This window comes from Theobroma cacao, chromosome 4, assembly GCF_053813885.1.
Source record: "Theobroma cacao isolate CCN51 chromosome 4, ASM5381388v1, whole genome shotgun sequence".
NCBI classification, from domain to species: Eukaryota; Viridiplantae; Streptophyta; class Magnoliopsida; order Malvales; family Malvaceae; genus Theobroma; species Theobroma cacao.
In genome coordinates this window covers 36000525-36016512 of record NC_142642.1, presented here as the reverse complement: position 1 = coordinate 36016512, position 15988 = coordinate 36000525, and the positions used below count along the sequence as shown (strand labels likewise).

Genomic DNA, 15988 nt, shown 5'->3' with positions numbered 1-15988 from the left:
GGAAGCCTTTCTCGTTTGATTGAGCTGCAGATGGGTGGCAATGTATTTTCTGGCGAGATACCTCCAGAGTTGGGTTTTCTTTCGAGCTTGCAGATTGCAATGAACCTCAGTTTTAACAATCTCACTGGCAGTATACCATCGGAGCTTGGGAAACTTGCTTTGCTTGAAGTCCTCATACTGAATAACAACCATTTGAGTGGTAAGATCCCGACGACATTTGAAGGCCTGTTAAGCTTGGTGGAATTAAACTTCTCATACAATAACTTAACCGGACCTTTACCTGCCATACCTCTGTTTAAGAAAATGAATTCCTGCAGCTTTATTGGAAATCCATCCTATAAGGGTAATCCTTTTCTTTATGAAATGCCGTTGCCAAAAACTTGCTCAGTTGTTCGAGGACCATTAGTGTTGAAACCAGAAACTTCAATTGACATGAAGAGCTTCAGAGCGAGTTTCGTTGTGACTTACATAATCATTCTGCTGAGTTTTGCTCTAGTTTTATACATAAATCCTTATTGGAGACACACTTGGTTTTATTACATAGAAAAAAGCATAATAAACCCTTGCTACTACTTTTTGGTAGACAATCTCTCCTAGCTAGCAACTTTATTTTAGTGTATGTTATCAACTTGTAAGTGTAGCTCTGCTACAATAATTTCAAACTTCCCTTTCCTTGCTTGGAATTTTGAGAACAGAACTCTAAATTTCTATTATGACTGAATTTTTTTTTTTGTTTTGGCTCAGCTATTATGACTGAAACTGCTAGGACTTTTATAATGCTCTGTAGCATCTACTGTTCCTGACTAAATGCTATAGTAAATGAAACATTTGTGGATCGGCTTCTTCTTATCTACGGGACATGAAGCCCGTCAGAGGTTGATTGCTCAACAACACAAGATCTAAACTCTTTAATTTTGCTTTTTAAAAAAGAAAAAATTTATTTAGTGAGATTAGGTTATTGGTACATATATCCCCTTTCCCAAATTAAATTAAAAAACTTTCATTTTATTTTAATTTATTATGATTGAATGTTAATATGTATTCTCTTCTATCATTTTATCCGTGTTATTCATATCTGAATTTAAGTGTAATGTTATCGTGTTTTCTAAAATTATTAGATTTTTCCATAGAAAAAAAATGACTAAACTTTTCTTGCTTCAAGCAAGCAAAGAATGTTCTGGCTATCACATGCAATAAAAAATATATAATTATTTCTTTTTAATGAATTATTGAAAAGTAATACGAATCAACAGTTCGATGCACGGGTACTGAGCCTGGTCGACACGCATATAACCAAATCAAAACAGCACAAAAATATGACTTTACTTCTTGCAATGAAAAACATGTGGCTATTATTAAGTGCAGCAACATTAATTATCGTTCCACTTAAAACAATTATCAAACTTATTAGTACCATAATTGAACCTACATGGACCATCTGGGTTTATACTCCATTGACAAACATGGCAATACGAATAATCTCTGTTGGCCACGAATATGTCGAACCAATGGAATTGATCTTCCCACGCCATGCTGCAGTAGAACTGCGTCGTGCCCCAAACATTGGGTCGGAAATGAAATTCCCAGGTGCCTTGATAGGAAATAACCTGATTTCCGAGATCGTCGTTTTTCGATTTGCAATGTACCGTAAGGTCCGAGCTTTTGGCTATATCGTTAGTGATTTGGACATGGACTTTGTGTTGAAGAAGACCTGCGTCACACCATGTCAGTAGGAGCAGAAGCAAGATCAGCGACGAGAAAAGTCTGATAAAACAATCCATGACCTAATAATCTAGTTTCTTTCTTCTTTTTTTTTATGGGTGGAGAGTTTGTATGATACCTTTCTTGCTTTATAGAGGATGGATCATTTGGAATGAACAGATTGATCTTAGTATCAGTTAGACTTGCCATTTTGAGAGAATGTCTTTATAACATAAGCTGTCATGTTCTTGTAAAAGAAAAAATTGAAATTAGCATTTGCTTAAGTTTGGTAGGGCAATGAATTATTCCTCCTATAATTATATGTCAAAAGTTGTGCTATTCAATCTATATATGTCTGTATAAGTTAAGAGAGAAGCATATATAGGAGCTTCACTTATACAAATAAGGAAAAAAAATGGAATTGCTTAAATCGTAGGGTTAACTTAAGTCACAGCTGGTCATGTATATCATGATCTTGGCAATGATGGGTCACAGCTAGCTTATGTATATCATGAGCTTGGCAATGGTAGGTCACAGCTAGATTACGTATATCATGATCTTAGCAATGGTGGGTCACGGCTAGAACTATTAATCTATGGATGAAGGAAAAGTTAATCCATGGAATCAACAATGATCTACGAGTCTCACTGATATCGACATTATCACATTGACGGATGTGTTAATTATCAGTACTACCATTTCGCATTTGCACATTTTAGTTCAATTTTAGAGGATGGCCAAACTTTGGTGACGAATAAACTATGTTTAACATGAAATTTGAAACCATGAGGGGAAGGGAGAAATGGAGAGAGAGAGAGAAGAGAAATTCAGGAAAGGGTAAATAAATCAAATCAATGAAACATCTAACGTGGTCCAAAAATGTTTTATTCAAGAATCTTGTGTATGAAATTTTTTTTATAATACTTAAAAAAAATTTTAAATTATTTTAAAAAATTCAAATACATTTTTATTCTTTTATTACATTTAATTTAGTTTCTAAACTTTTATAATTAATGGTTAGTTAATTATTATTAGTCAATACATCATTTATTATTTTTTATGCCACGTGGTATGTTATTTTTCACTTTATATGTAAGTATCAAATGATAAGTACATATCTTGAAAATTAATACAACTAAACTATCTTTCCAAAAAAATTATAAAATGATAAAGTGACATTTTGACTAATAGTAATTAATCAATTGGTAATCATAATAATATATTTGATTCAAAATAAAAATACATGAGCTTATTTGAATGTAATAAAAAAATAAAGATTTATTTGAATTTTCTTAAATAATTTTAAATTTTTTAAAATACTATTTTTTTAATAAAAAAATTTATTCATTCCAAGATAACAAAGAGAAATTAACAACAATACAGGCTAAACAAAAAGGAGTTCAAACAAATATCCCCTTATCAAGAACCCAAGCATTAGAAACACCCCTATTAACTTAGTTCCCTGAAATATCTTGAAAATTTTACCATCTTTAATCAACAATACGTCTGATGGCAAAAATTTTTTAAAATAGTTCTCTAAAAGTTTCCTTATCATACTCTATACCATGTACGTACCTTGACAAAATTTGCATTTGTGCCCAAACTCAATATTTTACATTTCTTAATCATGTAAGGAAAAAAAAGGAAAAAGAAAAATTGATATATGTTTTAAGTATATGTATCTCATATTTAAAAACTTAAATTTGAATCCCCTTTTATCTAAACTTAAAATAGGGAACATTTGAAAAATACTCATACTTCCTCTCTCAACTCTTTGATATATTGCACCGCGCTGCAACAAATTAAAATGGTTCCTACAAAAAGGATAAAACGTATATAAAAGCAACTCCAAATACTAATACTAGTAGTGAAAGCTTGACCAAAAGCTGTAAGACATGAAATTACGCATAGAAAACAAAGGGATTCAATTAAAATAGGATTAGCATTTACTAATTCCAAATTATCTTCCCACGAAAAACTGAAAATATATTTACAATCTCTTTTACTACCATGGATACTCATTAGTCCTGGTAGAATTATCGTTGCTAAAATAAATACCATCATCCCTCTTAAATTTATTAAAATTTTGTAGTCATTGAAAATTCACTATGTGCCATTGGTGTCTTGGTGATAATGATCTTTTATTATAGAAATGGTGGTGTGTGGAAATCGAAGGAGAGAGATAGAAAAAGAAGGAGAAGAAAAAAAAAACTATTATGCTTTTCAATACCGTCGAGAAAAGAACAAGAAAAATGGAAAGAATAAAGAGAAAATAAAAAAACACATTTTAAAAATTATACATAATTTAAATAGAATATTTTATTTAATTTTTTAAGTGATTTCACCATTTTCAACTAAGACTTAATTTTTTCTTCAAAATCTGACTCTTTTCACCTTCAGCCTAAATTCCGTAAAATTGAAAACCTCTAGGATTGGCAGCAAGCTACCAAACCCAAAAAATAGTCATCTACAGCAAGCTTCCCAAAATTTCAAAGTCAATCTGAAAATTTTTTTCAAGCTTCATCCTCTGGTTATAAAAACCTTCGACCAAAAAAACAAAACACGAGAAGGGGAGGAGCATTTTTTTGAAAACAATTTACCAAAAAACACCTCACTCTGATCAACCATCACTTGAAATAAATAGGCATAATGATCTCAAAAGCTAAAAGCCATGAAGCAATGCATAGAAAGCAAAAGGATTCAATTAAAAAAGGATTAGCATTTATTAATTCCAACTTATCCTCACAGGGAAAAGCTGAAATTCATTTTACAATCTCTTTTGCTACCATGGATACTCATTAGTCCAAGTAGAATTATCGTTGCTAAAATAAATCCCATCATCCCTCACTGACCACAAGCAAGAGTTATGATGCACTCGGCAGCGGTGTTCGTCTCTCGTAGCCTTAAAAGCCTCAAAATACCTCTGCTTCCCTTCCCATCTAGCATTGCAGAAATAAAGGGTGGTTCTGAAAAGGTTTATTCTGGAATCCCAAGTGTAATCCTGATGCTCCAACATGTTCTTCTCACCAAGGTCCTTGTCTTTGGACTTGCAATGGAGAGATAGCGCAGGGATATTGGGAGGCAAATCGTTGATTATGTGAATATGGTATTCGATAACCAAAAGATCTTCATCGATTGCAAATGCAAATGGGTACATAATGCAAAGTGCCAGAATAGGCAAGAACAATTCCTTGAGGTTAGCCATGATGTTGGTCTGAAAATGTGGGTCGTTGTTGATTTCTATATAAGTTTGACGCTTATATAACTAAAGCCACTTTTTTTTCGTACAAACTAAGCCACTTTTCCATTAATGGATTGAACAGTGAGACTTTCTATATGAAAGTACCAGGATTTGTCCTTTGCAGTAATGATATTACTTTTCTTGTTTGTCTATGCTGGGAAAAATTATGTATATGAGAGTTGTCAAATTTTTTTAACATTAATTCTTCTTAATATTTCTCTTCTTAGGAAAGCCTTTATAAGGTAATTTAAGCAAATATTATTTCTAACATGCACATGTTCCAACAAACAGTTGTGTTATGTTTATTGAAAACAGACAATTGTATTTATTAAAAAATATAAATACAAAACTGCTCAATTCACTTTTAAAGTATATTTTAACTCCTCTTGTTTCAAAATGTACAAACTTCTAATAAAAATGAACTATGAAATTAAAACATAATTTTTATTTAGAGATAAATAAGGAAAAAAACTAAGATAAAATATTCAATTGATTTCTGAATTCTATAATAAGATTATCAGAATAGATCTTGCTATAAAGTCAAAATTAATTTTTTAATCAATTTATAAAGTAATTATTGAATATTTAAGTTTACAAATTACAAATTTAAATTTAAACAATGGTTAATATTTATAATTAAATATCTAATGATCTTAATTTATTAACCTTATGGTAAGGTCAATTTTGATGATCTTATTATGGAATTCAAAACCCGATTGAAAATTTTATCTTATTTTTTTTCTCTTATTTATCTCCAAATAAAATTACCCTTTAAATTTGATTAATTTCCCATGATTGATTTGCAAACAATGTTGTCATCTGCAACAAGCTTCCCAAAAGTTCAAAGTCAATCTGAAAAATTTTTTCAAGCTTCGTCATCTGATTATAAAAACCTTCAACTTAAAAAACAAAACACCAGAAGGGGAGGAGCATTTTTTTCAAACCAATTTACCAAAAAACACCACACTCATATGAACTTATCCTATCATCTGATTATAATAATGATCAAACATCACTCGAAATAAATAGGCATAATGATGACATGAAGCTACGCATAGAAAACAAAAGTGATTCAATTAAAAAAGGATTAGCATTTATTAATTCCAAATTATCCTCACAGGGAAAAGCTGAAAATCATTTTACAATCTCTTTCACTACCATGGATACTCATTAGTCCAGGTAGAATTATTGTTGCTAAAATAAATTCCGTCACCCCTCACTGACCACAAGCAAGAGTTATGATACACTCGGCAGCGGTGTTCATCTCTCGTGGCCTTGAAAGCCACAAAATACCTCTGCTTCTTTTCCCATCTAGCATTGCAGAAATAAAGGGTGGTTCTGAAATCGTTTATACTGGAATTCCAAGTATAATCCTGATGCTCCGACAGTTCCTTCTCACCAAGGTCCTCGTCTTTGGACTTGCAATGGAGGGATAAAGCAGGTATATAGGGAGGGAAATCCGGAGGCATATCGTTGGTTATGTGAATATGGTATTTGATAAACAATAGATCTTCATTGACTGCAAATGCCAATGGGTACAAAATGCAAAGCGCCAGCATAGGCAAGAGCAATTCTTTGAGGTTAGCCATGGTGTGACAATGTGATTGTTGATTTTTATATGATTTTGAAGCTTATATAACTAAGGCCACTCTTTTTTTGGTACATAATAATCCACTTTTGCATTTATAGTTAAAACACTGAGACTTTCTATATAAAAGTACTTATGCAATAAATTCATTAATTTTCCTGTTTATCTAAGTCAGGAAAAATTATGTATATGACAGTTGTCAAATTTAATTAAGATTAATTCTTATTAATATTTTCTCTATTTAGGAAGGTCTTTATAAGGTACGTAATTTAAATAAAACATTCTTTCCAAATAGGATATGCAAAATGACTGGAATATTACACAAAAAGAAAAAAAAAAGAAACAATGCTATTATGTGTACAAATAATGGAAATTTTAAAAGATCTAAATTCAATTAAAAATTTATTCCCAAATGGGTTGCACTAAAATGTTCAAATTCGAAGAAGGAAACAGAATTAATTAAAATGAATTTATATTTAATATATTGTAAGCGTATACTATTTATACATCAATGAACCATAAAATGTATATAAAGGTCAAATTTTTAAAAAAATTAAAATAAATATTATTAAAATTATGAGCATTTAACACAAATGCACAATTAATGCTGCTTAATTATGAGAAAAAGGTTCTTTTGAATCGAAGGCCTGCTGCTCAAGAAAGACAGACCATTCAGCCCCCAGAAAGGGCCTTCCCTTCACTGTTAAGGCCTGGAAAACCATCATGTTTGTTTTGCCAAACCACTTCCCCGCATTACCAAAACTTTCTGAAGAACTTTGCCAGATCTATTCTTTATTTCCACGTTCTTTTGTCACCTAATAAAGCCATGGTGGGAAGAATTTAAATGTTTTCCAAGAAAGGATATCAGTTTATCAAAGGGAATTTACAAGCTTCACATGCATGACATGCCGCCCAACTGGAATTGGGTGAGAACTTCACATGCCTCGTGCAACTATAGTTAATTGAAGTCAATGGTTTTAGATAAATTTGAGGTTTTCTTAATGACTAGGCACACTATAATTACTATATAAATTTTTTTCCAATACATTGAAAATCATTACATTAACGGCTAACTATTCTATTTCATACAAAAATATTATTATAAATAGAGTATTCTAAACTCACACCTTAACAAAACCCATATATATATATATATGTCAATCTTGTTAAACATAATAAAGAAAGAATTAATGTGCACGGGAATCACTTTCATGGCCATCAAATCGGCTCAGATGACTTTCAAAAATAAAAAATCTGCTCAGATATCTGCAAATTTAAAGAATCATTTTGATGTAAACATGTGACCATTAATAGAAGATTTTAAGAAATCCTTTTTACATGGAAGATTTATTTTAATCCAGAATTCATCAGAAGCAATAACTGAAACAATTCTTATTTGGCTCAGAGTTACAATAATTCTGAACAAACAAAGAGCAGAAAAGAAATGAAATACATGCTAAATTTCACTCAGTGTACCATCCAGATTTTCTGACCCAGCTAGAGTTATCCCAACTAAGATAGAACCCGTCCTCCTTCACCAGCCAGAAAACTGCCTTGTGATTCTTATCTCTGCGAGGCTGAAACGCATGCCAGGATGCTATTTGCCTTCCCGAAATGGCTTCACAGTAATACAAGGCTTTTTCTCTGACACCACATTGATAATCATCCCCTACATGAAGCTCCTGCATCCCATGATCTGTAGACTTGGAACTGCAGCGGATTTGCATCGGCTCTGAGTCCCTTGGCATGGCATTGATTACATGAACCGTTGCCAGATCCTTGTCATGTTGTCCAAGCCCTGCTACACTCAAAATGAATACCGAAACAAGAAACAGAACAAAATGGGTCCGAACACCCATGTCAGCTAGAAATGTTTGTTGTCAACGATTTCTTTTCCCTTCTTCTCTCCCTTTTATAAGTGACAGAAAATACATGCACGAGGATGGGATGGACAGCTTTTCGATTATAGTGGAGAGATATAGCTATGGAAGTCAAAATAGAGCAACTAAAAGTAGGTGGTCAATGACTTTGCGAATTAGCACAAAACCTCAAAATTATTGGTACTGCTTTTCCTTAAAACAATCATTTTAGAACTGTCCCCAGTTCATGGATTAGCTTTTTAAATTTTGTATTATCCTTGATGAAAATCAAATAGTCCTTTTAAAGTTGGGAATAATTTCTTAATTGCATGATCCATGATTGAGCAGACCATCGCCTACAATCACTGCAGACTACCAGCAATCACTTGTAAAAGGAAGGGGGTAGCTTGAATTAGTAATTTTGACCAAACTTAATTAATAGCTATATATTTAGACAATATCACCGATTTTCAGGACCACGAGTTATTTCTTGACGTTTAAGATCAATGAAAAGATAAAATTTGGGGACGTATGACTAGCTAGTGATCTTATAAGCCAAGCATAACAAAGACTTAATTTCAATTTTGTGAAGGTCTTGCTTAACGGATCTAAAGGTTTCTCTTATCACTTTATATATAACCTTGAATTTTTTTTTATCACTTTATTAGCATCTTTTGTAATCATGTGCATGCATATATTGTTTTGTTTTTAGTACATTCCAGAACAATCCTGTAAACACTTTCTTAATAAATAAAATAAAATTAATTAATTAAACCAAAATTTTAAAAAAAAAAAAAAGAAAAAGAGGCTAGAAGCGTGCTTGGCCTCCATTGTCAACAAAATACAGAACATTGAATGCTCCTTAGACAGCTGGGATTTGGAGTTATTTCCGGTGGATTTGTTTTTGACTTGAAGGTAGCCCATCCGGAATTCATGCTGAAAAGGGCATGATTGCCTTGGACAACTGGATTCTATAAGAACCCTAAAACTCTGGTTCAAAGGGAGATTTTGGAAGGACAAGAAACAATTCAAAAAAACCCAATCTTTCCAAAACCAAAAAACCAGAGAAAAACCCCAGAGAGAGAAATCCCTAGTTTTCTAGCAAACCTCTACCCTAGCCACAATAAAAAAATTCAAAAAAAATAAAAAATCAGAAAAAAAAAATAAAAAAATATGCCATTGAATAATGAGTGAAGCAAGGCTTTTTTTTTAAGAGAGTTTTTTTTTATTTGGTTTTCTTGTTTGGAGGGTAAACTTTGATTTTAGGGAGGGATTTTGGCTTGGGTGGCCAGCGAATCAAAGGAGGGAGAGGTCTTTTTTTTTGGGACAACCGACAACAAAAAAAGGGAGGCTCGATTTTGGGTTGTGCGCCTCCGGTGTAGGGGAGAAAAAGAGAGAGAGTTGTGCGACATCGATAGAAGGGAAAGAGGGAGGAAGATTTGGGCGTTGGATAAGGAGAGTTTTTGGGCTTGGGTGCGTCGCCGGTAGGAAAGGACAGAGGGGGTTACCGTCGGTTGGTTAGAAAGGTAAAGGAGGGAGGTTTAGAGTGAGGAAAGAGAGCCGGTGAAAGTGCAGAGAAAAAGAGTTAGAGAGAAAGAGGTAAGCGGTAGAAGAGAAAGAGGAAGAAGAGAAAAAAGAAAATAAAAAGTCAGCTTGGGAGGGCCTCTAAACGATGCCGTTCTTGAGTACCTGGGAAAGGCTGTTGCCGAAGCTCCAGATTGGAGTGTTTTGCGAAGCATGGTGGGTTGAGGACACGGGTTTGGGTGCTTCCAAACAAATCAATTATTTTGGGTTACTGTCCAACCCCAAACAAGGTAAAATCCTTTCCCTTATTGTTTACATGGAAATATCGACTGGCCCAATATTGAGTTGAGAAATATTGAAAGTTGAAAAAAATTATAAATAGGATAGTTTTTGCTAAATAGAGTATATATAAATAAAAAGTAAATCTATAAACAAAATATCTTGTGAGGATATATTTAGTTAAGAAAAGAATATATATAATAAATAACTAAATACATGATTATAAATATAAAAATTATAAAAAAATAAAATGATTATTTTGAGTGATTTGAGGATAGAATTTCACCTAAAAAGAGGTAAAGAATTGCTTTTTTCGAATGGATTTCTTAGGTACGGAGTTTGAGATGAATTTTCATTGAAGCATCGAGATAAATCCGAACTCCATACTCTAATATTTATTAACTCAATAATCGTTGTTTAAAATATACATTAGAAGAAAAATAATTTTACGTAATGTTGCATTTAAATTTAAATTAATATAGTTAGTTAATTAACTTAAATAAACATCACTAAATAAAATTAATTTAACCATAAAAAATAAATTAATTGTTTGTTTGATAAACTATATAATTAAGTAAAATATTAATCAACAATGTTAATTAAAGAATATAGGTTTAAATAGAAAACTATAAAAAAATAATAACAAATAATAATAAGTATATGAACAAGGTAATAAAGCACCTTATATTATTAAATGAATAACGAACAAACTAAATTAATAAATGTGTTCATATAAATATCATCATTTTATTTTTGTCATAACATGCTACATTTATCTTGTTAATGGGGCGAGAATTTCGATGATGGGCTTTCCTCGAAGAGCTCGTAGAGACGAGTCCTTCTCGAGATTTTCCGAGATATCTCTAAATGAAGAAAATTTTGATACTTCACCAAAGCATTAAGATGGTCTAAGAACGATTTTTCAATAAAAAATTGTCGACCTCATCACTTAAAATTGAACAAATCATAACATCATTTTACAATTGTATCATGTGCATTCGTGAAACTAAAAAAAAAGACTCAATCAGCTAATTTAATAAAGAATTAGTTAATAAACAAGGATTAAGGAAATATAGGAATAAAATCAAGGGTAGATTACAATAGGATAACTTAAGATTAAATGGTGTCGTTAGTGAAACGGGCGCCTCGGAAGTGCTATCCCTTCTTCGTGCGTAATCACACTTCTGAATCCATTTTTAAAAAACGTAAATCAGTTCTCGTTCTTTCGACGAATTTAAAATTAATTTAGGACTTAGTAGATTATAATTTGATTAATAAGTGATCAATCGCATCTAGATAAAAAAAATTAATGACGACTTTTAAGTATTTTATTTTCGTCAACGTCTAGCAGTCGGGTTCTCATACCCGACACGTTACGACAAATCCAAGTAGCAATTAAATCAGTCAACAAAAATGAAAGGGGACGCAGATGCATGGGATCTGGCATCTACCACCAGAAAGATCCATCAGCATCATGTCTGCAAGATATCCAAAACTGTCAATCATACAATTTGTAAATGTCTCTCTTATCTGTTGTTTCATCGCTTACCCCTCAAATGAATGGATAAGATTTTAGATTGTGCATTTAGATAGTGGATTCTACAGCGTCAGTCGGTAGCTGGGCAAGCCCTTGTGATTCTTACTTTATTCCCATTCTACTTTGCACAATCTACAAATGATATCAGCTCCTAACTCATGCTTTGATCCTTTTGATGCATGATTTTGTCGATTTTAAAGTACTTTTTGAAGAAACTTAAGTGCTTTAATGGGTTTTTAAGAGTTTTCTAAGCTTTACATAGAAGAGATAAATTAACAATTGGATCTACCATACCATATATCAATGGTCAATAGAGAAAGATAGCTCATGAGAAAGTCAATATCGATGTTCTAATCATTTATTCATGGTGAACTAAGAAAATAACAAGTAACAATGCTATTATTGCTAATCTTCCCAGCCATTGATTTTTATCCAATTATACTGATCATACGTAAAATAGAACCCATCCTCTCTCACTGACCAGTAGACATCTCTACGAAGCAAGTCTCTAAAAGGGTCAAAGGCAAGCCAAGAGCCCTTCTTGCTACCGTTCTCAGCTTTGCATATGTACTGCCTATCTGGCCACCGCGTAAATCGAAAGTTTTCCCCTGGCTTTAGCTTCCACTCCTCCCCAATGCAATCAGTCCTGGTAATTCCTGAACTTGGAGGCAACTCAATTATAATGTGAATAGTAACAGTTATGGCCTCTATGGCTACTGCTATGGGGTAGATGCAACAAAATGCAAGTAAAAGGAGAGGCAAAATCTTAACCGAATCAGCCATTTTTTTCTTTTTGGTGAGAAGATCAATGTTTAATTCTGTGAATAAGGACACTGATCTTCATGGCTGTATTAATATACGCCTAAAGCAATGAAATGAGGGTGAAAAAGTAAATTAACAATTAATAGAATAATTTTCATATTGCGCAGTGCTTTGCTGTTTAGGCGTTATAAGTCAGGCATCCAGACTGTGCCAATTAATATTTCTCAAAAATTGTGCATTGATTCTTCAGTTACTGCAATGCTTTAATTGTCCTTTAATTTGGAGTCGGGGCACTGGAATTACCGAATTAGCAAGACTTAAATAATGTTTCAATAATCAATTTCCTGAAGTCTATTATTAAAAATTAAATTGAAGATGGAGTAAACAAAATCTCAAATAATTTCTATATATTTTGATATTTTATTGAAATAGACATTTTATTAAAAATTCCGACAAAATTTTTACTATCCAATAAACATCACTCAAATTTTTGCGTAGATGTTATATTAAATAAAAAATTTTATATTATTAATTTTTTCATTAAATTTTATCAATCTATTAATCTCATTTAACATTTTAATTTTTTTATTCAATCAATTTTAACGAAGACTTTAAAACTTAAATCCAAAAAATAAGTTCTTTCCATTAAAATTTGCAAATTTGTACTACACCCCATTTCCAATTTCAGATTCATCATGGGTTGTGGCCCTTTTGCCTTTTCTTGGGCCTGTCATATTTTTGGGTTTGTTCTAAAACTAGTCTTGAGCACTCTTACATACATGAATGCATATAGGTAAATATAAACATATTTTCCAAAAAAAAAAAAGACATAATATGGAGAGGGAATATAGTGTAACCTTACATGCATGGAGAGTTAAAAAAAAAAAAAATTAGCTGAGTTTGGTGACACTTGAATTTTCAAGTTGACTTGATTAACGTTAATAGCTAAGCAGGTTACACCTTTATTAGACTGTTATTTATATTTTAATGAAGTGAAGACTTTTTTTTAGTCCATTTAATTTATAGGCTGGAAGATGAAGTAATTTCCTTATAGTATAAGAATGAAACTTTAGGCCTATGTCAACTACCTAATGGGTAGGGTACATTTCTTTGGTGGGGATATTGGCCCAAAAATGAAAAAAAAAACCTTAAAATTTTGAGAGAGCTTTTGAAAATTAATGAAATTATGAAGGAATACATAATAAAAATATAAAAAAAATTACTGAGTCAATGCTACTTGGAATCAAGTTGATGCATTATATATTATATATGTGAGTAATATGTAAAGATTAAATAACAGAAAATAAAAATATATGGGTGGTTACGAAGTTAAAAGGCGCGCATCAAATGCAGAGGGAATCAACATTGAGGATAGTTTTCGGGCTGAAATTCTAACACTAGGAAATATTAGGCATCCAAACATTGTAAAGCGCTATGGTTTTTGCTATCACCAAGGTTCCAATCTGCTTCTTTATGAATACAGGGTCAAAAGATAGCTTGGTGAAGTACTTCATGGGGCCTCCTGTAGCTTAGAATGGCCTACTCGCTGAAGGTCTTGCTTATTATTTAGATCATGGCTGCAAACCTAGGATCGTTCACCGTCCAGTAATATCTTACTTGATGAAAATTTTGAAGCCCATTTTGGTGATTTTAGTTTGGCGAGAGTGAATGACATGCCCCAATCTAAGTCCATGTCAGCAGTCGCTGGATCATATGGCTACATTGCTCCGGTAGGTTATGTCTTTGGTCTTGTTGTTTCGCCGCTAATTACTATTACCATCCGTCAAGAGCATATGTGAAGATCCCTCTAACAGTGATTTATTGTTGTTATTATTTATCTGCTTTATGCGGTTATTCACTTGAAATGGGATATTTATTTGTGCCCAAGTGATCTAGAACATATTAATTCTCACCGCCAGTGCCTAGAGAATTTAAGATCTAATTAGGGTGAGGTATGTAATGATCTGTCTGTTTGTCCCATTTTTCTTATCTTTCCCATGCTCTTTGGACATTGATATTGATATTTTATGGTTATCGATGATTGACAATATATCTCTTCTTTATATCAGAAAATGCATACACTATGAAAATTACAGAAAAACCCTATAATGTGCTTAACTTTTAAAGCATATTTGTATCTTTTCTAGACAATGTCTTCTCTCAACAATGAAAAATAGGTTTTTGAAAATTTTAAATTTATATATAAATTTCACCAAAAATATATATAGATAAAATATTTGGCAAAAGAAATGAGTCAATGATGGCAAATGCTATTGGCAGTTGTGATATACTCGGCCATGGGGGAGGTTGCGCAATAGACGAATGCTTCAACGGTTGCAGGATGAAATATGGGCAAGACGCTCATGGATTTTGCTACGCCATCACTATTCCTGGCAATACTTGTATTTGTCGTCACCCTTGTTAATTCATTTTTAATTTTTATATTTGTTTTTTTACTATCTATTAATAAGCTAATTCTTACAATCAAAAATGGGTTAGGTTTGAATCAGCATCATTTGTTATGACATTATACTTGGTGTTTTAAGTTCGATTAGTATTACAATTGATTTGTATTTGATCGTAATCATTAATTTTAATAGTAAATACAATGTCAAAAAAAATACAATTTTAATTATAATGAATTCGTTCTTAATAGTAAAATCAATAAATACCTTTGATTATAATTATTTTCAATCATAATTTCTTATTACAAGCGTCAATTATAATTGCAACACTCAATTGAATTTTGGTTAAAGTAATAAAGATAAAATGCATTCTCACTCTAAAAAATTTAAAGAAATCACTGCTTGTAACATTCTTTTAAAATTTTTTTAAAAAGATTTATTTTTAAATAAATATGAATTTTTATATTCAATATATTTTTTATTTATTATTCCATCATATTTTAAACTATTAATTTATTATTATTTTAATTTGTAAATAATCCCAACACACCAAATCACATCGTTTGTTATTTAACCCCTGTAATGATTGAAATGACATCGTCTCCTTCTTAATGCTTCTTTCTCCTGCCACACGGTGTCGTTTTACAAAGTTAATAAAAGCCACCCTTTGGAACCATAGACTATTTCCTTTTCTCCGCATGTCTCTCTAATCCAGCCGCCTTTCCTTTTACTCCACGTTGGTGATTCATCCAACCATATAAGTACCTTTACTCACAAAAATATCATATCCTTCTAATTTATTTTTCTTTATAGAAGTTGGGTTGTTATGTCACACATTTTTCACCTATGAGGTTTCAGTTCATCTCATCTCGCACAAATTGCAATTGAAAAACCTAAAAAAGCTTTTAAGAAATTATACATAAAAAAAAATAACTATTATGCTTTTCAATACCACAAGTAGAGAACGAGAGAAATGGAAAGAATAAGGAGAAAATAGAGGAAAAAAAATTTTAAAAATTAACTCCTGCTTTTTCTCTCTTTCCATTTCACCAATACATTAACGAAATATGAAAAAAAAAAAAAAAAGAAACA

The 15988-nt window shown here is 31.9% G+C and overlaps 3 protein-coding genes across 3 annotated transcripts; all 3 read right to left on the bottom strand.

Annotated features, from left to right (window-relative positions):
* Positions 1–4483: 4483 nt before the first annotated feature.
* On the bottom strand, positions 4484–4906 carry LOC18602809 (S-protein homolog 18-like). Its single transcript, XM_007034421.3, has one exon. It carries the CDS (start codon positions 4904–4906, stop codon positions 4484–4486), a length of 423 nt encoding a protein of 140 aa, XP_007034483.2.
* Positions 4907–6096: 1190 nt separating this feature from the next.
* LOC18602808 (S-protein homolog 18-like) lies at positions 6097–6531 on the bottom strand. Its single transcript, XM_007034420.2, has one exon. It carries the CDS (start codon positions 6529–6531, stop codon positions 6097–6099), a length of 435 nt encoding a protein of 144 aa, XP_007034482.1.
* A 1462-nt stretch (positions 6532–7993) lies between these two features.
* On the bottom strand, positions 7994–8389 carry LOC18602807 (uncharacterized). Its single transcript, XM_007034419.3, has one exon. The coding sequence runs from the start codon at positions 8387–8389 to the stop codon at positions 7994–7996; it is 396 nt and encodes a 131-aa protein (XP_007034481.1).
* Between the last annotated feature and the right edge of the window lie 7599 nt (positions 8390–15988).

Coding starts and splice junctions, on each gene's coding strand:
- LOC18602809 (XM_007034421.3), bottom strand. CDS start 4,906: ATGGCTAACCTCAAGGAATTGTTCTTGCCTATTCTGGCACTTTGCATT.
- LOC18602808 (XM_007034420.2), bottom strand. CDS start 6,531: ATGGCTAACCTCAAAGAATTGCTCTTGCCTATGCTGGCGCTTTGCATT.
- LOC18602807 (XM_007034419.3), bottom strand. CDS start 8,389: ATGGGTGTTCGGACCCATTTTGTTCTGTTTCTTGTTTCGGTATTCATT.